A 21,736-nucleotide genomic window follows, 5' to 3' on the forward strand; every position below is an offset into this window, starting at 1 on the left:
AAAGCTTTAACTGGGGGATTTTTGTGTTTTTAAGTGTTTACAGCCCAAGAGCTCAGTGCTCTGTGCACTTACTGTACCAAAAGCTTAGGTTAAAAATTGAGCAAAATCTTACTGGAGGCAAAGCAGGCACTCTGGATAGCTGTTCAGCATTAAAAGTTCGTAGTATTGAGTCTTATGTTAAATACAAACTAGCATGATCAGAGTCTCATAAAGACACATATTTGTTGTCTGTTAAAAAGAATGAAACCGTTGAAGTTTTTGACTGCTGCTATTTTAAATTTACATCTGAGTCCTGGTGGTGTCACTAAGAACTCATGCAACGGGACCGTTTGGGTTTTTCATATTTCAAAATAAAGCTTTATAACTCTGTGCCATGCTATGTATGAAAGTGGTAATAGCAGAACAATATCATACAGCGTGCTGGATTGGTGGCACAGTTTCTTGTTTCGCTTTTCTGGTCACCATTTGAACCACTGCAAAAGTGACAGTAGGTGATGGTGGCGTTACCGCCTGATGCATAGTACTGATGTATTCTTTGTTCTGCATAATTATCTCTTTTCCAATGAGTTTCGTGCACTTTTCACACGCATTTCATCAAGCATCAAATTATGAAGCAAGGACAGAGCCCATTACAGAAGTAATCATTGCTGCCACCTGTTATTTCTTGTTTCCACAGAACGGTTATGAAGTAGGGGAGACTGGAATGGTCTGCTTCTTACTCTTGGAATTACTTTGCTTCGCATTTGGCAGTTCAAATGCCAAATAAGTCTAAAATTGTGTATTTGCAGTATTTGTGCATAGGCTATGTGGCTGTAATGAAGCTGACTTGCTGTTAGTTCTGGAGTTTTATCTATACTACTTTGTCGCTTTTTGTGACTTGTGTGAGCAATGTGGTTATTGGGAGCACTAGCAATAGGCATATCAAAATTACCATCTATTTTAAAGCTGTGACAGTCATGGAAGCTGAGGTTGACTTTATTCCATGGCGGAAACACTGAGAAAATGTAGGATAGTCTAATCACAAATTTTTAACTTTGCTTTACAATAATAAAGGAGCAAAGATCCCTTTAAGTCGGGAAAAGTGCAGTTTCCTAGGTGTTTTCTCCAGCCTCCAAAATTTAAAATATGGTATTCAAGAATGTGTATGTAGTTATATATCGTGCTTCCATCTTGCACGGTCAGGTACATCTCATAATGGAGATGTGGAGTGGTAGAAACCTCTGTGGCCTCGCAGTCTATGCAAACTGATTTTTCTAAGCCATCTGTTGCTATGGTGCAATAAATAATGATTTCTTATTGTAAAGGACTCTCCTTGTAAGAGTTATGGTAGGAGAAAGATTTCTTTTTTACTGTGTATGACTTATAATTGGCAAGCTTTGCATTGCCTTCATTGGCATAAGTGTCTGCTTTCAACTGTGGAAAAACATGGTCTCATTAGGTCATAAACTAAAAATTTAAATAGTAAATGTCAGGTGAGGAGGGAAAGGTGTGGAGAAAGATGTGTAAAATAAAGAAATAGGACTTCAAAAGGGACTGGTTAATACAATGTATAAACATATATATATATATATATAAAAATGATGCCACTTACCGTTAAATGTATAATACAACTTGGCCGGGTGATTTGATAATAGCATTCTTTGCAGGTGAGTGTATATGTATGTGCAATTGCAAATCACCTTTGGGAACTGATGTTTTCCTTCTCTGCCTTCATGGAATAGGATCTAGAGACACATCAAGAAGACACTAATACTCTTTTTTGGCCAATAAATTATCATTTCCTTCTCTGCTCACTCACTTGTTTTACCTTCTTTGCAAGATTAACTCTGATTTTTCTGTAACAGGCACATAGTTGTCTGTGGTCACATAACACTTGAAAGTGTGTCCAACTTCCTGAAGGACTTCCTGCACAAGGATAGGGATGATGTCAACGTAGAAATCGTCTTTCTGCATAAGTAAGTAATTTTTCAAGATTTGTCATCTGTTACTAAAACTCCTTAAATTGAGTCATATATTTTTTTTATTTTTTTATTTTTTTTTTTAAAGACAGAGGATCTTTCAGGCTCCAAATACTCATAAAATTAATGTTTGCCTTTTGTTAACAGTGTATGTTGATAAGAGTTGTTTTCTGCAATTTCTTATAATCTATTGGTAAAGTGCAGGTATTTCAAGCATACAGACTTGAGACCCAGTCATGTCGGTTGTGAGGTAGATAGCTAAACACATAGTTGAAGTCAGAATGGAATTATGAAATTAAAAATATTGAAATACTAATAAATACATGGGAGAATTTTCTTTAGTGTAAATATTTCTAGTGAAACTACCCAAATTGTAAAATCCGTAAAATAAGTAAAAAATATTGTGTCATATGAACTTATGCTATCAGAAAACACATGTTCATCTTTGATTTCACTAGAAAACAAATGCTCATGCCATATTGCAAAATACGTATCAAAAGAAAAATGTAGGTGCGGTTTGATTTTAATATGAATGGGATGCATTACTTTACAGACACAGTGAAGACAGAAAATAAGTTCTTACCACGTTGATAATTAGCACTGCTCTTTTACCCATATATACATACCTATACACAAATAGTGTAGTGCATTTTTCTGCTGTGGGGTGTGGAATGGTGTCTTAGGGTGGTCGCTGCCTGCTGCTGGCTGCGCGTTACACGTATGACATGCAACGGACGTGCCTAGGGGAGAGGCTGCTAGAAATAGCCATGTGGTAGCGAAGGGACTGTGAAAGATCTTTTCTGCTCTGGAATGGCATCTGTTTAGATGCGTGACAAGCTATGACTGAGTAGTATTTTTGCATTTTGCAGCAAGTTCTTGTCTTGTTCTTCTTGTCAAAGAAAATGATTAATAAGTTAAAGAATCATTTGTGATGGTTTGACAAAGGAAGCTGAAAAACTAAGAATCAGCAGCATTTGCACAATTTTTCTATCTAATCCTTTCCAATTGACTAGAGATTATATCCTCAAGTCACTAGATGGTTTGCTTGTTTTCCCTAAATAATAACACGAATTGACCAAGAGAGAAAGCAGAGATGCAGATGGGAATCAGGAAGCTGTAGGTAGGTGAAGGGACTTTAGTACCTGGCTACTTGTTTGTGCCTGCTTTCCTTTGTACCTTTACAGGCAAAACATTTGCACGTATGTTTTCTTTTCTTGCCAAATCTAGCATCTGGCATGACCAAGATCCCACCCACTTACTATGTAGCTAGGAAGTCCCTTCCGTTTTAATGAGTGGTAGCAGAGAAAGTTTTTACAAAGTTAGTGGCATGTTGTATGATAGATTGTGATTTGTTTATTTTTTCTTGTTTATGGCAAAATGAAATGACACAGAGTCACAGCATAATTATGTTTGTTTTAACTGTAGCTCATACAGGCCACTGGGTCCCTTATAGGGTTCCCTTTCCACCGTTCGGTGTTTTCGCTTTGAGCTCTCTTATTGATGCAATCGTTTGTTTTGAGAATGGTGGGGACATGCAGAGGATGAGTGTCTTACTAGACGATTTCTGTCGAGAATGCTGTGTGAGGATGCTTCTAAATGTTTGCATTGACTCTTCTGGATTCACATCTGTGAGAAACTGGGAATCGGTGAAGGTGCAGGGTAGCCCCACGAGGTGGGTTGGAGAAGCTGTGGACAGAAGTGAGGAAATGAAAGCACTGGAGCGTCTCTGAAGCACTGCATGCAGTTTTCGCACCATGGGAAAAGCCCCAGCAGCCGTCTGAATCCCTAAAATAAACAAATGGGTTGGGTTATAAATGAAGGAAAGGGGGCGCTTATGGAAATGTGACTTCTCATTTGCTTTTGTATTGTCTTCCTCTTCCCAATGCAGTATTTCCCCTAACCTTGAGCTGGAAGCTCTTTTTAAACGACACTTCACTCAGGTGGAATTTTATCAGGGTTCAGTCCTTAATCCCCATGACCTGGCGAGAGTGAAGGTAACGGCTCTATTGTTCTTTTCTGCTAATTGCCTTTTTTAAAGTGCTCTTTGTGTTATTTGGAAAAAAAAATACGGTAAAGCTCTTCTTCATGTAACCCCCAAAGATTGTTTATCCACCTCCATTAGCTTGTCTGATAGAGTAGAATATCTACCTTTATAAACTTTGTTTTCCCTATATCTTTAGATCTTCAAAGCTACAGTAAGACTGTGACTTAAGATACGTTGTCTGCCATTCCACTGAGGTCTTTATGAATTTTTCATTGGGGTTTAGTTCAAGAGTCTATTTTACACTAATGTTTGATATAATAGAACATTGTCTTAGAGTAATCGCTTAAAACACTATTGTCTTACATTCATCGGAATGATTAGAAAATAATTTTTCACCTGTCAAACCCTTCTTCTATTGTCTTAGAGTCCTGGGGGGGGGGGGGGGGGGGGGGGCGGGGAACCACCAAAAACCCCACCACCATAATTTAAGATTTTGGTAGCTAAAATGAGATGGTATTATTGTCTAGAATTCTCTATGATAAATTACTTTGTACTCTTAAAGCAAAGAATGAAAGTTAAATTAAAAAAAAAAAAAAGACAGCAAACTGTCAGATACAGCATTAACTCTTCTGTGGTTTGTTTTTTTTATTGTTAGGGGTTTTTTTCTCCTTCTTTTTAATGGAATGTAAACTGGCTGCTTAAGCCAAGAATATTTTAGCGCAATGTTAACAATTTCTGGAGCTCCAGTCATGTGTTTTGTCCATTTTGTCTGCAGAAATTGGTAACCATTAGTAGTCCGGCACCCACTGTTTAAGTTCATCAGAACAAAATGTTCCAATTATGACCATGAAATTGTGTGTTGCTATTTTGTGTACCACCCTTCTTTGTGTTGGTGTTTGGTTGTATACACTGAAAAATACTTTTTTCAACTGCTTTAAGTAGAGCTAAGGTTTGTGTGAACATAGAGGTCCTGTGAGCAGATCAGTTCTCCTCCTCATGCTTTGTAAAACTGGTGCTCAGATTCTAAATCATCAGTTCAGCCTCCTCTTCCCCTCTCTGATCAGAAGGTGCTTGAATTCCCAAACAGAGCTGCAGGGCTTGTGGGACTGCTGTATTTGTATAACAGGAACTTCCTATGGATTTAGGGGTCTAAATTTCACTATCTGGTTACAAAAGATATGTCCATTAACACCTTCATGATACAGCGAGTCAGTAATTGAACTACTGACCTGAGTTTGGGCATCATCAGAAAGTTTCAAGAGCTTGCTGCGTGTGTGTGAGAGCTGTTACAGCCGTGCGCGTCAAGTCATGTTAGCCTTGGAACAGTTTTGATTAGCAGTATTAAGAACTGATGTTCACACTTGTGGTGGCAGTGTTGGATTCTCTAATACTTTACAATGAAAGAAGAGCTGGAAAGAGATGTTGCTATTTATGGTTGCTTTTTCTTTGGTGTCTCAGATAGAGTCAGCAGATGCGTGCCTAATCCTTGCCAATAAATACTGCGCTGACCCAGATGCTGAAGATGCCTCCAATATTATGAGGTAAACTCATTAGTTTTTAATACGTTTTCGATTCTTAACTCTGATAAGCTAACTTCTGGTGTCCAGATAGGCTACAGCCACGCACAGCTTTATTGCTCATCTGTTGCACTTGAAGAACATTGCAAGATTATTATTATTATTTTTAGTGGACAAATGACATGATTGTCTCCAAAGTTCATGGAGGAGGATACCCTGAATTCCTATCTAAGCTGTTTTAATTTACCTCCTTTTAGAAAAAGTGCATCAGGAGAGGTGCTTGGAGCACGATCTTTGGTACTCAGTCATTTTGCAGGACCTAGGGCTGAAGTGTTCATAGCGGAATGCGACCCCACGAGAAGTGAGGGGAGAGGGAATGCAGCTGTGTCCTTGGACAGCGTTACGTGAGCGAATGGGCTGATTGGGCTGCTGCTAACTGTGGGACACCAGGACCCTTTAATCACTTCATACCTCATTGCTCCTTGGTGTATCTGCTCCTACAAGTAACCACACTGCTGGGGGGATGGCAAGGTATACACTTCATGATGGTAATGAAACAGTGGTCTCCTTGCTCCATCCTCCTTTTTTCCACCAAAGACCAAACGTTACTTACTTAGATTGACGAGGCACTTGCCACGTTAGGGACCACCAGGTCTTGTCCTGCTTTCCCCCTTATATTCTCTGAAGGAAGGAGATGAGTCAGTCAGTAGATGGCAGCTAGAGTTATAGCAAACCTGAGCGAGTCCACTGGGGGTGGTTTCTTCATACAGCCCTAGTTTTCATGAGACCAGTCGCTCCTTTTAAAATTAAAATGTCAATGATACATTGAAAACCTCTAACATAGAATTGGTCAGTGTTATGAACCAATTTCACTGGCCTGACAGATGTCTGCATGCCGTGAATTGAAGGAAAGGGAGAAATTAAAGACAAATTAGTAAAACTGCTTCTCTGGAAAAAGTTCACTGTGCGCAAGAGCTGTGACTGTCTGTGGCAGATGCAGGGCTTAAATATGCCTAATTTCATTTTCCAAACGTGCTTTTGAGTTGCAATGCGAGAAACTTCGAGTTTGACATTAATTGCATAAATACGATAAAAAATATTCCAATTGCAGATTAGTGCATTCTTAATTAATTTAATACTTTTAATGTAATAAAAGGCAGAGGTGTTATTTTGAGAGTAGAATTCTCTTGTGTTTTCTCACATTTAAATTAATTTAATTCAACAAAACTGAATTTTTAATTAAACAATTCAGCAAGAAATGGAAAATTAGAAGGAAGACTTGTTTTCTCCTTCCAAAAGTTTAAAATCAGGGATAAAACTTTTTTTAGCTGTTTCATGCTCTAGCTTTGTTAAGCTTCAGAGCACAAGCCAGACCAGCAGTTTGCAAGATACTTGGTACAAAACACCCTTGTAAGCTGTTATGGCATTCAATCTTATAAAAGTGATGATTCTATAATCGGATTTTTAAAATTGTTTTATCTTCTTTTTCTACCTTTAGTTTGTAATATACAGAACTATTATTTTTTTCAGCCTGTCTCTTTAGTTTTGCTTAATGCTTTTTTTCATTTTTAAATTGTAAATTGCTCTCTTCATAACTCGTTATCAATCTACTAATTTCTAAAGGTTTTTTGTTTCCAGCCATTTTTAAGCTGTACACAGTTGAGTATATTTTAGGCTTATTAAATAATTAAGAATGCAGACAAGCTGCAGATTATGGAAGCAGCCACATATTTTATAAATTCAGCAGTCAGGTATCAGTTTCAATATTGAGCTTTGGAATAACCCATAAGAATTAAGATGAATTTGAATGTGGATTTATGACAAACAAAAGCAGTATTCAAGGTGTTTAAATATGATGAATGTCTAGCAACTATAAATAAAAAATATGAGGAGGGACTGAAAAAAATGGGTTCTTTTCAGACGTCATTAGAAAACTTGATCAATTATGTTGATTCAAGGATGTGAAGGTAGTCAGTGAATATGACATAATAGTTGTAAGTGTGTTATTTGCTTATGAGTACAGTCTCTGAACAGAGATGCTTAAAACAAGCCTCTCTTTCTGCAAATTCAGTAGGAGAAAACCGGTCCATGGAGTAATTCCTGAAGTTTCATATTTTCTAGTCTTAGCCAATGGTTATTAACTGAATTTGACTAGGTGTAAGTATTCCATAGGTCTGACTTAAATTAGTATGCTTTACAGGCAGATGAAGAAGAGGGTACAGTTTTAATTGTGGGACTTGACAACACAGTAAAGTAGAGCTATTGGGATATACTATCCAAATACCCCACCAGGGAGAAGTTATTTTAATTGTTTTTTTCTTTTATTTTTAGAGTTATTTCAATAAAGAATTACCATCCGAAGATAAGAATTATCACTCAGATGTTGCAGTATCACAATAAGGTAATGTGATGACTAAAAGTGTCTTTAGAGTTTTTTACTGCATTGCATTCGCTCATACACAGTTTTTCTAGCCTCACTAATAGTAGGCATTTTTCTTTCCAAACAAAAACATCCTAATAAGCCTTGTTGTGTAATCCAGTAACAAGGTAATGCAGTTTTATTTGTATATGCAAGGGATGTTACCAAAATCTTGGCACTTAGTAATTGTCTAGGGTTTAATTCTCTAAGCTACAGTATCCATAGTCCATAGTTGCTATTGATTCCAGATAAGCTTTTTAACCGCTCGGCTGATAAGAGTTTTGCTCGGCTTATTTCACTAGAACTACCCAAGACAAATCAGTGGCTCCTAGGCAGGTCATCTGAAGTCAGTTCTTGGCGGACACTTGAAGACAAAAGCATAGAATTATTGCCCTGTTGGAGATATATTGTGAGTTTTCTGTTACTTACATGACAAAGTAGACCTGAAAAGTAGCAGGTACAAGATAAATAAAATGAAGTGTTTTTCATATAAAACATAGTTCAGTTGTGGAATTTGTTGCTAAAAATATTGTGAGGATCAAAATTATCAATCTGCTTTAGTAAGGAGTCTGGCAAACTTTTTATGCTAAAACTGTAGCCTTTAAACACAATGAAGTTAATTCATTTAGTTCTGAGATGAAAAAATCCATGAACTGCTGATTAACAGGGCTAGGAAGAATATTTCAGAGGACAGGCTACTCGTATGTGACCTGCTTCTTTTATTATTTCTAAAAGCATCAACCACTGCCCAGGGCTGGAGACAGAGCTTGGCTGGGTAGACCTTCATCTGATGAAATATGCAATAATCTTGGTACTTAGAAGGTTTGCCTGCGAACAAGACCCTGCACATGCAACCTTTGGCTAGAGCAAGAGCACTTACTGTTGCTTGTGATGTTCTCCTCCTGTACGGGAATGGAAGGAGCCTGTCTTTTTTTATAAAACTCAAGCAAAGTGGTTTTCTGCTTTAAAGAGATTCAGAGGGAAAGATCTTTTATTGTGTTTTCAGTGAATGTGTCTTCAAGAATAGCTGTTATCAAAGCACTGAATGGCGATTCTAACGTAAAGAAGGGAGACAAGCGCAAAGGCTTCTGTGTTTCCTTATGTCTATGCGAATGTACAAGGCAGATGGAAGAGAGAATCCAGTAGAGTTATGCCAATAACTGAACCATATCAATACCTAACTGACCAGTGTGTCTTGATCTGCTGTATTCTATCCTTATAAATAGCAGTCTTAGGAAAAAGGCTGAATTTTCACTAAGTCAAGTCAGGGTGGAAGGAATGAAATAGAAAAGACAGAAGATGCCATATACCTTATTAAATGACAATGCCCTATATAGGTTGCAGCTTCACATGAGTTGTAATATAAGTTGTATCAGATTCCTGTATATTATGTGTGTGCTTTGTCTGTCAGAGAGAAGCTCAAAGTCCTGTAAAAGGAATATACAGAAGGGAAGGAAAGCTTTACAAAATGCAGTGGTCCAGGTGTGAGGATGCCCACCTGGCAGTGTGTCACAGCCAGAATATGGCTTGAGAAACAAAATATTTTCTCTATAACTAGTAAGACTGGAACATTTTTTAGCATGGCAATAAAGTGTAAAATACGTGGACTACTTAAGCGTACTCAGAAACAGTCAAGCCAGTAACAAAGAAAATCATTCACTGCTATCTCCTTCAACACCATACTGATTTGAGGAAGTATTTCTGTTTTTTCATCTATGGGATATTTTTTTGTTTGTTTGTTTTCCAGGCCCATCTGCTAAATATCCCAAGCTGGAACTGGAAAGAAGGAGATGATGCAATCTGTCTTGCTGAGCTGAAGCTGGGTTTCATAGCCCAGAGCTGCCTGGCACCGGGCCTTTCAACCATGTTAGCCAACCTCTTCTCTATGAGGTCATTCATAAAGGTAATGTCTTGTCTCATTAGAATGTATTAGTCTGCAATTCAGTTTGTCAGAGAGTTGAGTAGAGAACATGATTCAAATATGAAACAGATAGAAACACATTAACAGATTTTGTAAGACAAAAACCTCAGTGCACACTTCCCTACAAAAGTTCTCTGCTGCAAATTGGGCAAGGAGCCAGGTTCTGTCATGTTATGTTCTTATTTTTTATTCAGCAAGCGTTTGGCCTTTAAATGTTGGGGTTTTTTAATCATCTTCCATTTCTAGGGAGACCTTTCTGCTGTTTTGTGTTTTGCTTTGTTTTAGACAAACCGCATGTTTATCTATGAGAAAAACCCCTGCTGCTAAAACAAAAAAAATATGATTTATATGTGTCCCATATAGCAACAAAGTGCCCAGAAAAAAAAGGACTGATCGTTTTAGTCTTTTAGCATCAAGTGGCTAGTGGAACCTCTGACTGTGAGAGTAAATAAGGAACATGTGTCAGAACTGAAGCCACTGAAGCCTGAACTTCCTACAACATCATTCATATATTTATTTCTCCTCGGTCAAAGAGCTCTTTTGGATTTAGGTGGCAAAGTTTTAACCCAGTTATTCCCAGACTTCTGTAGCAGAAGTCGTAGTTACTGAACCAAGGCCTTGGCTGCAGTGATCAGTGCTTCCTTCCGCGTGCCCTTCCGGGGCACTGATTCCAAACGTAAAGGAGGGTCGCTTTCCAATCCCATGAATGGTATTAATGGGATGGGACACACAGGAGGGCAAGGTATGCCGTGGTCCGCTTTAATTCCATTGTGCAGGTAAACAGCAACAAAAACTATCTAAATATCCTTCGATGGGAAAGCCAGGACTGTTCTCATAGGGGTGCACATGTCAGTGCAGGACCGTGAGTCTTCATTTACTACTTATCAAGTCTTGAAATTCTCATAAAGGTATCCTTTGGAGATAGCAGACTCCTGTGTGTCAAAACTATTCGGGATTATTACATATAGTCAAAAAAATGCCAATTTTCCATATAGAAACAAGCCTGGGCTCTGCATGTACTTTGCTGTCTGTAGTTAAGATGTTTGCATCTTTATTCATGCTGTGCAAAAAAAAAAAAGTTTTTACATGAGTAAAGCCAAACTTAGGAACTGTCTATGACTCATCAGCATATGGTCACTTGGATATGAATCTGTTCTACTTATATCCCGAAAGAAAACTATATGTCTTATGAACTTTGTTGGTCTTGTTGGTGATTTTGGTCTCCCTCACTCTTGCCTGGTGTGGTAACCCAAGACTCTCAGGAGTCTCACACACTTGTAACAGTCATGCTAATGTATCCAAATTACTGAGTCAACCTGTTTCATCAACTTGCTCTAGACATCAGAAGTAAGCATGAAGCTTTTGCTCAGTTTCTGATTTCTAAAATCAGAAGGGATTAGTTTTGTCATAAGGAGATCCAAATATATGGGTATCTTCAGAAGCCCCAGTCTTAATTCAAGTTAATTTAATACTGAATTTAAAATTGCAGTGAGAAAACTGGAGAGATTCAGAAAGTGCTAAAGTGTATGAATGTCTGACTGTGGGGGAACCGTACCAGACACACCCACTGGTATGGCCTGGATTTGTAGTTAAAATATTTAGACAAGTTAAAAACTGCAAATGTAAAGGTAGCATTTTTCCAGAAAATGCATCTAACCACTTATGCCAGTATCTTACCTGCCTTCGATCCTATATTTTCTTGTTCTATAAGATATTCTTATAATAATTTCAGTACAATGACAGGTTGGACTATCTTGCTGATGAACTCGTTTAAGCTGAAGGCTCAGCTTTGCAAGGCACTACTGAGATTACATCTGAGTGTTTCTGTATACACAGAATAAACATAAATATAGCAATGCATTTGATTTGGAGGAAGCTCTCAGTGTGTGTTCTGCTTCTGTATTTGTGATTATATACAGTTATAAACAGCATAGTGTGCAGGCATACCTTATCTTGTGTTACTTCAACTTTCATCTTCAGGTGGTACTGGGAGAAAAAAATGCTGTGATATAGTGCATTGGGAGAATGCAAGACTCGGGCAGTTTTGGTTAAAAAGATCTCTGCCACTTACTGAGAGTGAAGTAAATAGTCTAGGCAAGAAAAATGCATGCTGTCATTTCCAAAGATCTCTGAGTGCATGGAAATCTAAAACAAAATAAATATGCAATTGCTAAGACATATTTCTTCATGAGAATCCAACTCAATTGGCGACAACAAAAGTTTTGTTTCTTGATTTAGCTGAAAGGATGTTCTTTCTCCAAGCTGTATCCCTCTAAAACCTGTATTTGAAAGAGAAAACTATTAGTGAGTGGTGGCTGTGAATCAACGGTGTATCGTAGGAGAGGAACGGCATTGATTGGAATTGTCTTTAGAGGTCTCTATTGAAAAGAAAGATGTCCATTCCATAGAAGAATTTCCAGCCCTTTTCATTTAGAGCAGCAAATTTAAGTACTGTCAGACCTTCATAAATTCCTTGGGCAAACGTTATTAGTTGAGTCTCCCACAAGTTAGGAGATTGCCAGGAAAATGTAGTGAAACTTCTGTATTTTTTTTAAAGAAAGCTCAAAATGTGCGTTCGTTCCTCCTCCTTCGTAATGTGATTAGAAAATGATTTAATGTGCCATAATTGTTTGGTCAATCAAACACAAATGAACATGATTGATGATGACATTGCACACATTTAACTCGTTATATGTTGCTTTACAGCAAAATGATTTGTGTAAACAGTCTGCCCAGTATTAGAGGTAAAACAAACTAAGAAACCTCAAAATATTATATTTGTTCCTAATATTTTCCTTTTGCTTTCAGCGATGTAATCTCATATGGAATCTTTTATGTTCCCTTTGGCACCAAACTGAACAAAAAGGAAATCAGCTCAAAAACATTAGGGCTCTGTAAACACTTAAAGGAAGAAAGACAGATTGCACAACAAACTGTATGTTAAGGAAAAAAAAAACCACCAACTTTACACCTGTAAGCTGTGCTTCAATAGTCCAGTCTTTTTATAGCACAGGCTGTTATCGTTGTATTAATAAAGGAATTGAGATTCTTTATTACTTGCATGGTCTCAGAAAAAGATGGAAATACTATACTGTACTGTGATTTCTGTATTGTTTGGATTAGGAAATGTATACCAGAAGTTTATCCATATGAAAAACATTACAAAATGTAAGTAAATGGAATAAAATGCAGAGGTGGTCAAGTGTTGTCCCTGTATACAACCATGCAAACCAATTTGAGTTAGTATTGTTATATAAATTAATAAAATGTGGAATGTGGTCCTTGAGTGTAACACAAGTCCACAAACAAATTAGTTTTGTCTTTGCTCTATTGGTAAGACAGTACACCTCATTCCAGATATGAAAAATGATCTAGAGCAGTTGCAGTTCTCTCCTAAGTTATTTTGAGAGCAGGAATGTTCTGTGGGCTCTGTTGGCAGCTGTTTCTCACACCTACACGTATGCAATGCCCACTTCTCCCACCACATTCCTTTCTAGTCAAGGCTGAAGGAGAGATGCGATATAGCCACACAGATTTACATCAGTAGGTGCTTACCTACATTGATGGAACACATCTACTGGTTTGCTATTTATTTTGGCCACATAAGCAGCCTTGGACTGTTTTAAAGTATGAGAGTAGGGTGTGCACAGTGAATTCCTTCAAATGAGGGAGAGGTTTAAAAAGAGGGTGGGGAGCAAATGCAACCTCTCTGTTTATTCTGAGGTTCTTCAGGGGGCTGCATAATAAAGCGATTACCTGATTCTCCCCACAGGATTTAGACCAAATATTAAGGTAGCCTGTTACCAAAGGCTTTCTGTCTCAAAAAGGTCTGCCTGAATGTAATATTTTTAATCGCTGAGTCGAGGAATTAAAAACAGTTGTGGTTGAAAATAGTATCAGTCCTTGGGATAAAAGTGTGCATGCCTTGTGCTGAAGCCTGCCATGCAGTGCATTTTTCAGGCAATCGTTTGAATAGATCAACACCAGTCTGTCTTTTGTATTACGATTCAATAGAAATACTGCCCGGTTTTGTGAACTTGGAAGTATTAATAGTAGAGCCCATATGACTTTGAGTTGAAATCCATCAAGGCCAGCATCTAAAGAAGAATTAGTTGTCATAATATTTCAAGAATATTCTCTCTGCTTTGACCTACTACAAGACTCTACATTAGTAGGGACAATGAAAAAGTGCATATATCCGCCATTTAAAATTAGAGCTAATCTTAATTAGCATATTTGATGTTTTATAAAACATACCCTTTTCATACTGCTTTTAAAAAAACATTCTTGCATACAGAAAGAACTGCGGGAAGTTGTAAAAATTTTTATATCACTAAGGATATTTGTTACCTTTGATTTAAGCAGACAATGGAATTGAGTAAAGAGGTAGTTAGTAATTTATAATACTTAAGGAAATTCAATTAGAAGACTGTAAATCAAAGAAGTTTCACTCTCTGCTAGGAATGTATGAACTTCTTTCAGCCAATTTCTTGCTGTCAGATTTTGATATCCATATCAGAAGCATAATAACTCCACCAGTTTAGGTGGACTGGAAGGGCGTTGTAGATGAGTGTGAGGAAATGTTTTAAATACATTGTTTTCAATGTGCAACTTCAGCCACCAATCAAAAATATTTTGTGGTGCTTTCTTTTTCTTCTCATCTGTGTTGTTAGAAAAATACCCACGATGGGGTGGTGAAGATAATTGTAAAACTGGGCATCAGGGGGCCCTGGAAGTGTTCTGAGCCTAGAGGGAGGCAGGAGTCTCTCTGTTAGATAGAAGTAGATGAAAACAACTTGGCAAGGGCCCAAGAAAATTTCTCCAGTGAAGATGTTATTTTCTAGGCTTTTTTTCTTTTTTTAAAGATTCCTCTATGTGGCCTTCTGGGCATCTTTGAAGAGAACATTTTATATGTATCTGAGAAAGGAAATAGGTAACAACTTCCATGTTTTTTACACAACCCTTTATTTAATCTTTTGATACAAAGCTTGTAATTTTGGAAAGACCACTCAATTTCTTGAGCTTAGACAAAACACTGATTAATGGGACAGAATGCTGAACCAAAAAATTAGGCCGCTCAAATAAAGCAAGATCGCTTTAATAGAAATAAAGTATTCAAGGGCTGTTCTAGAGAGATAATGAATAGAATTAGCTCATTCATTTGCTGCACTTTTTGTGCGGGTTTTGTTATTCAATTAGATAGATTTGTTTATCAAAGCAAGTACATGTCTAAAATAAAAAATGGATGATCTTCCTCCAAATGTCTGAAATTATTCTCAAAGGCTTTGTAATTTTTTATGCTCTTTCCTTGGTGGTGATGAGCTGAGTCTATTTGATGCTAGGGAGCAGGCTTTAATACCTGCTTTCGTTGTGCTAGAAATGAATTTCTGTTGTGTCAGTTCCTTAACATGCCCACCATCCTCTCCCTGTTTTTCCTTGCAAAATGCAAGAGAAGTTCCGAAGTGACACTGTAACTCTAGCATTAGTTCTATTTCTTAATACTGAGACTTAGATCTTGACGGAAGAGATTATGTAGCGTTATCGTGTTCAGTTACGCTCAATCTGTTTCATGTGACTATTTCTATCGTTACACTGAGAAGCAAATGCTATGAAAAAGATCGATCAGTTGGGGCAACAGAGCCTCTGATAATGACGCTGCCGGCGGGGGAGGGCTGGGTGTGTTAAAGGTTTAGGTTTTTTCCTGACAATACTAATGGTTGTGCTTGCAAGATATGCATTGTTTTTTCATATCTCTGTCACCATTTCTCACTATGAAATGATTGTATTATGTAAGTATATTTCCCAATAACAACATTCTATCTATATACAGATAGAGGGGAGGAGAGGAGCATTGTGACTTAAAAAAAGATACAGATGAAAATTAGATTCCTTCTCTTGGGATACGTTATGTCATTTTTCAGCTATTCTTCATATAGGCTATTGAATCTCTGGGTAATTTGTTTTATGACTATCCAGGAGACAGCATTGTGGTGTAACATATTCGGGGAAAGGTAATCATGCGCTTGCAGTACTAGAGGGGACTTGGAAGAGGCAGATTCAAGTCACTATGGTGGTATGGCACACTGTGTCAGGCCCAAAGGTTACCTAAGTTTACCTTTCTTCTTCTAAACTCTTGACTTTTCTTCCTAGCTGTGATTGGAATAACTTAAAGTTTTGTTGCTATTTGTTAAAAATTCCTCTCGAGTTTATCAGGTCTCTGAAGAAAAAAAATTACTTGTTACTGTTTGTACTGACACTGACGGCATCCTGAGATAACTTTTTGCTGTGACTTAGTGTCAAAGTCAAAAGAAAATGCGATGTACTTATTCCTAGTCATTTGTAGTGTGATCACATTTGTAGTGTGATAGTGACTGATTCCTTGTTGCTACATCAACCACTAATTGTGCTGTCTCGTTATCTTTCTAGAATGTTACATTTACTCATGTTGCTGCAGCATCAGCTTGAAGTATGTTAGTTATTTAACTTCAGGGATAAAAATAACAGAACGGCCTGCAATGTCTTCTCCTTAGGATCTTGCAGGGATCTTGGAATTTTTATCTTTCGTAAAGACAGATGCTCATTTTCTGTGAGGGAAAGTGTGCAGAAGTGCCGTGTGTCATTGCTTGCTGATATGTTGGAGGTGTGCAGTATTTCATGAGTAAAGGAGGTCCAAATTTAAAAAGAGGGAGTAAACCTGTCTTTGATCAGTTATTGTGCCTTCATTCCACAGATAAGTTATATAAGATCTATAGAGGCCTAGGCGTGAGGCTAAATGGAAATAACATGCAAGAAATGAGAAGAGGCAAAAGGGAAAAGAATAAATGATAGCAGGACTGAATAATATCAAGATTATTTCATGTTTATTTTTCCCGCACTGAAGCGGTTCACTGCTGTTGTGTCTGTGTACTTGGTGTCTCCTGGTGTTCTTGTGTTGTCCCTCTGCAGCTTTTCTGCTGCGTTTTATTCTGTTCTAAGTACCAGGTGGCATTACCTTCTGCTTTAATTACTCTGCCAGCAAAGACACACCCCTTCATTCCAAAGCAGTCTTTGACTGCTTAATTATTTGCAACGTTTGTTACCAAGACAGCATTTTCCAGTAAAAAATAAAGGTTTTATCTGAGGATGGCATGCCCCATCTCTGGAAGTTTTCAAGGCCAGGTCAGATGGAGCTTTGAGCAACCTGGTGTAGTGAAAACTGCCCGTGTCAGGGGGGGTGGAACTAGATGGTCTTTAAGGGGTCGCTTCCAACCCAAACCATTTTTATGATCTGAATTCCGAACTTCTCAAACTGGCAGTTAGCCACAGAGATAACGATGAACAGGAGATCAAACCTGCTGTTACTCTCTGGTATCGAAACTCAACTAGTCCATTTGGCTTCCTGGAACCCACAATATTTAATAAGGATAGATTTATGCTTTCTTCTGGAATGTGTTTGTTCAGCCAACAAGAAAATTTTTTCTGTGGTAAAGCTTTGCACTGAAATGAAATCTATTTTCTTTGTCTCAACGGTATTAGTATGTACTAATGTAGAAAATACGAACACCCAGATTCTGCTGTCAGCAAGTGAAGTAAGATAGACCAGAAATTATTTGCAGTAACAAAATTATCTTTAGAACTGTATAATTGCAACTACTGTAGGTTTTCTTTGTTTTTTGAGTTAAAATCAAGGTTGTTTTCATCTTTGTAAGCACAGTAATATATTCAGGTAGGCTAAAATCAAGGTATAAATTTTGCTTACCAGATAAATAACTTTCATAGTTTTACTGAGTGACTGTTGTGGTAGCCCTGATCAGCGTGTCTTGAACCAAACTCACCCCAAATTCAGCTCTTTGTGCTTCTGTAAAGTTTACATAACATTTAACTATTGTGCCCATTGTTTTCAGGCAAATGACATGGGAAACATCCATTTCATAGGTGCATATGGGACAGATTATTTCATCTGTACATTAACAGTTAATTTTTGGCAACTTTCTCTTAATGTATAGATAAGTGTGGGTAAGTAGTGGATAAGTAAGGGTAAGTCCAGAGATGGACTGGATGACACTCAAGGTGTGGTTAAGTATGTTAAAGGAAAATAAACACACATGATGAAGAATCAGATTTGTTTAGAGAGTCAGTTTTGGAGGTCAAATGCAACAGCAGACTTTAAAATATCATCGCAAAGGCTTAAATTAGTCAAGAACACGATGAGTCCTAAAGATTTATTTTTTTTTTTCACTTTCAGGATTTCAAAATTTGTACCTTACTTAAATGGATTATGGGAGAAACTGATTATTTTTATCTGTGGAACTTTCCTTATTAAAACCCAGGGTAACTGCAAGACTCAAGGAAATAGAAAAGAAACATTGAATACTGGAGGTTCTTAATATAATTTTATTTCTAGCAGACCACCAAGCAGTGCCTTTCCAAAAATACTGGCCAGGTGACCACCTCTTTCTTTGAGATCACAGGGAAAATGTCATGGTTCAGGCAGAGATAAAATGCAAAGATCAACTTTAGTCTGTTATTTTCATGATATTATAATAACATTTTATAGCATCCCAAACACCAGCAATTCTTTAAATTCATTAATCAACATTTCATCAGAAACATATCTTAAGCATTCCAGTCACATTGTGAAGGTTTGTTTAATACTGACCAGTATCTATGAAGCTTCATCACTGGTTTGTGAATGAGATTGGCTTTTGCCAGTCCTTTCTTGGCCCTTGACTAAGGGTGAGTGCTTAAGTATAGGTCTGATCTGCAATTCCTTCCTGCAAATCAAAACCATCTGCCTAAAGAAAAGAAAGCAAGGGAAGAAAGTAGAAGAGAAACACGTAATGTATTTGTATTTTTTTTTTCCAACCCCAGGTGGTGTCAATCTAAGAAAAAGCCACAAAATAAACCATAAGTTACAAACATGTCTTTGCTATCATTACTTTTATTTTTCACCAAGCCTGCACTTTATCTGTTTTCTGTATATAAAGAGTTGCTGATCAGCAACATTTGCAAGCTTCACATAAATAAAAATCTTATAAAAAAATATGGTATGACTTCTCTGTGTGTGGTGGAGAATAACACAATGCAAATCGCTTTTAGCATCCCACATGGTCTCTGAATGGTGAAACAGTTTCTGTGGAAGAAATTTCTCTTGATTGTTTGCAGCCCGCTTGTCAGGGAATGTATGATTTGGAACATCTCCATATTGCAATTTCTTCTTGCCGTTGTGTACTTCTCTAGTACTAACGTAACTGGTTCCTTGGCAGCCTGTCAACAGGAGAAGAACATTTAAAAGAAATAAATTCATTGTAATTTATATTTCACAGGTTTCTTAAAAAAATTCCAGTCCTTTTGAAGAGAGTGTGTTGTTTAACATAGGGAAATGATTGGTGAATCCCAGTTTGATAGTCAAGCTGTAAGGTAAAAATACAAACATATAAAATACAACTCCTGCTCCTAAGCGTGTCAGAATCAGTAGAGAAGGTTCGGGTGGTTTAAGTGAGCCGTGGATCAGGCTGCTGCAGGGAAGAGGTGCTTTTAAGTTGTGAAAGAGTTTGAAAAGCTCAGCATTATCATGATTATAGCATGTAAAGACAAGCTGTGTGTGGTCATGGTATGAAAATGCTTCTTGATAAGTTAGACAATTAGCAGAGTTGTAGCTGTTATATATGGCACTGGGACACAGCACTCCTGACATGTGCTTCTGCGACCGTGGAGGCTCAGCTGTAATTCCCTTTCTGAACTCTTTAACGTGGCTGTTGCTTTATTTCATGGTAATGGATAATATAATCCTGGTTTTGCTCACTGAGCTTAGTATAGACAACAGTACGGCATCCTTCACTTTTTTTGGTACTAGCTATCCATAAAAAGCTGGTTTGACGTGGAGTTGGTCTTGCTGTCCCTTAAAGCTTTTAAAGGTGAATTTTTTTCCTGACATGATTTAGACAGTTTTTCACAGAATATCCTGTTTAGTGGGAAGACAAGAGGTCCATATGGTTTAAGCATAGAATAAGTGCCTGGGTTGAAGCAGGTGGAGGAGATAACCACATTATGAGCCTAAAAAGAGGAGTCTGAAAGAAGAGGTGGAAACGCTGCTGATGGGGGAGTGAGATGAAGGATGCTTAGTTAGGCACGCTCATATCACCATTTGGATGAAGGAGCTGAAGGAAATAGAAAGCAAGATAAACAGGACATTAGCCTAGAGAAGCAGTTCTGTTGATATTGTGGGTGATGTTAGGTCACGATATGGTAGAGAAGAGAAAGAGGCAGAGACTTCTGGAACTGCGAGCAGGGAAGCAGGGATGAAGACAGCTCTCCAAAAGAGCAGAGGGGGAAAGAGGAGGGAAAAAAAAAAAAAACAAAAAAGAGTGGGAAGATGATCATTGCTGCATTTCTATGGAATTCTTATTTTGTGGGGTATTGTGAGCTTCGTGATTTGCAACTGAAGTAAGAATAGAGAATACATAACTATAATGTAAAGCTTTTAGAAAATATTAAGTGCTCAATAAAAATGGCTAAGAAGGAACAAGAAAAATCTCCTCTAGACTCTTGGGGAATTAATAGGACTCCACAAACTTTTTAGCTTTTTTTAGACAAATTGTGAAATATTTAAGAGAGATAGTCATCCAAGTCCTTCTCAGATGAGTTGGTATTTGGTACTTAAACCTTTTGGGTAGCTTTGCAAATCTCTGCCGATAGTTTTTTTTAAAAAAATACTTCCTCATTATGCTGGGTTTTTGGCCTTCACATCTCATCTCAATACTGTTCCCAATTTCTGCTCTTTAATCTGAAGACCATAGTGGGGTTACCTAAACAGTGGAACTAAGACTTTATTTTTTTGTGAAGAATAAGGTACAGTTTTAGGCATGCACTAAATTACAAGATAAGTATTTCCATAATCTGTAAAATCATATGCCTTATGTAAGAAAATTAAAGTCTCTGATCTCTCAATCTCTTTTTACTTGTTTCCTATTTACTATCTAGTCAGATAGAATCTGGTTAATGAAAACGTGGTAATGTAAAATGTAAAAAAAAATAAATATGTCACAGTGTGTTTGCTAGTGTGATGTAATTTACGTTTCTTGCTGAATTTTTTAGGTACTGTATTATACATATAGTTTTGGTGCTGCGTACAGTTCTTGAAAATATGAATTTCTCTCTTCTCACAATTTATATAGCACAATTTGTGAAGAAATATAAAGAGATAATTACGTGCAGGAACGTCCCATTGTGGTTTACATTTTTGCTCTATTTTAATGCGACCTAATAAGTAGGGAACAAACTGTTTGATGTGAAGCCTTGAGTATTTTAGGCTGCACATTTGTGGCGGTTTCCCTAGTTTGCTTAGGAAGGTTGCACTGGGAACGACAGTCAAATCTCGAACTTTGGATGAGGGCATGAATTACAATATAGGGAACTGGGATTCCAGCAGCGAACAACTTCAGCGTAGGCCATATTTCATTTCAGCTGGCTTGGTATTTGCTCTTCTGAAGTATAGTGCTATTCCTACTGATGGATACCAAGTAGCTTGATCCAGTTACCTTAATTATAGGTGTTTGATACTAATTGAAGACCTCATAGAATGTCTGAGACATAAGCTTTATAGATATGACGTGGCATCCACGGACCCCAGGGTAGCAGCTGGAAGCTAGGTGACATTGCATGTGCATCTCAGATATCACTAGAAACTTCTGCTTTGGCAAATGTATTGAGCTTTTGATGGTAGTCATGTAGCACCTCTGACTTGTTTTTCTTCATACCTTCAACAGTAAAAGATTTCTGAATTTAGCAGTAACGGTTTTCTCCAGTTGTTGTCCTAAACACTGATAACCGTTGAAATTGTTTCAGTATATGTTCCTCATACTGCCTTGTTAGTTATAGATGCAGAGAAGGGGAAAAAAAAAAGTTTAAAGGATGAGTTTTGACTGCCGATCAACTTCAAAACAAGGAGAAAATAAT

The 21,736-nt window shown here is 37.5% G+C and overlaps 1 protein-coding gene across 30 annotated transcripts in view; it reads left to right on the forward strand.

Moving 5' to 3' along the window:
* The window catches only part of KCNMA1 (potassium calcium-activated channel subfamily M alpha 1), a 504,883-nt gene that overhangs the window by 347,238 nt on the left and 135,909 nt on the right, over positions 1-21,736 (forward strand). For all 30 annotated transcript variants that reach the window (XM_040605548.1, XM_040605549.1, XM_040605523.1 and 27 more), the window contains 5 exons: positions 1,845-1,955; positions 3,847-3,952; positions 5,401-5,483; positions 7,791-7,860; positions 9,626-9,781. In XM_040605548.1, the coding sequence (XP_040461482.1) occupies positions 1,845-1,955; positions 3,847-3,952; positions 5,401-5,483; positions 7,791-7,860; positions 9,626-9,781 (526 nt within the window). The remainder of the gene's footprint in view (positions 1-1,844; positions 1,956-3,846; positions 3,953-5,400; positions 5,484-7,790; positions 7,861-9,625; positions 9,782-21,736) is intronic.

Source organism: Falco naumanni, chromosome 9 (assembly GCF_017639655.2).
Source record: "Falco naumanni isolate bFalNau1 chromosome 9, bFalNau1.pat, whole genome shotgun sequence".
NCBI lineage: Eukaryota > Metazoa > Chordata > Aves > Falconiformes > Falconidae > Falco > Falco naumanni.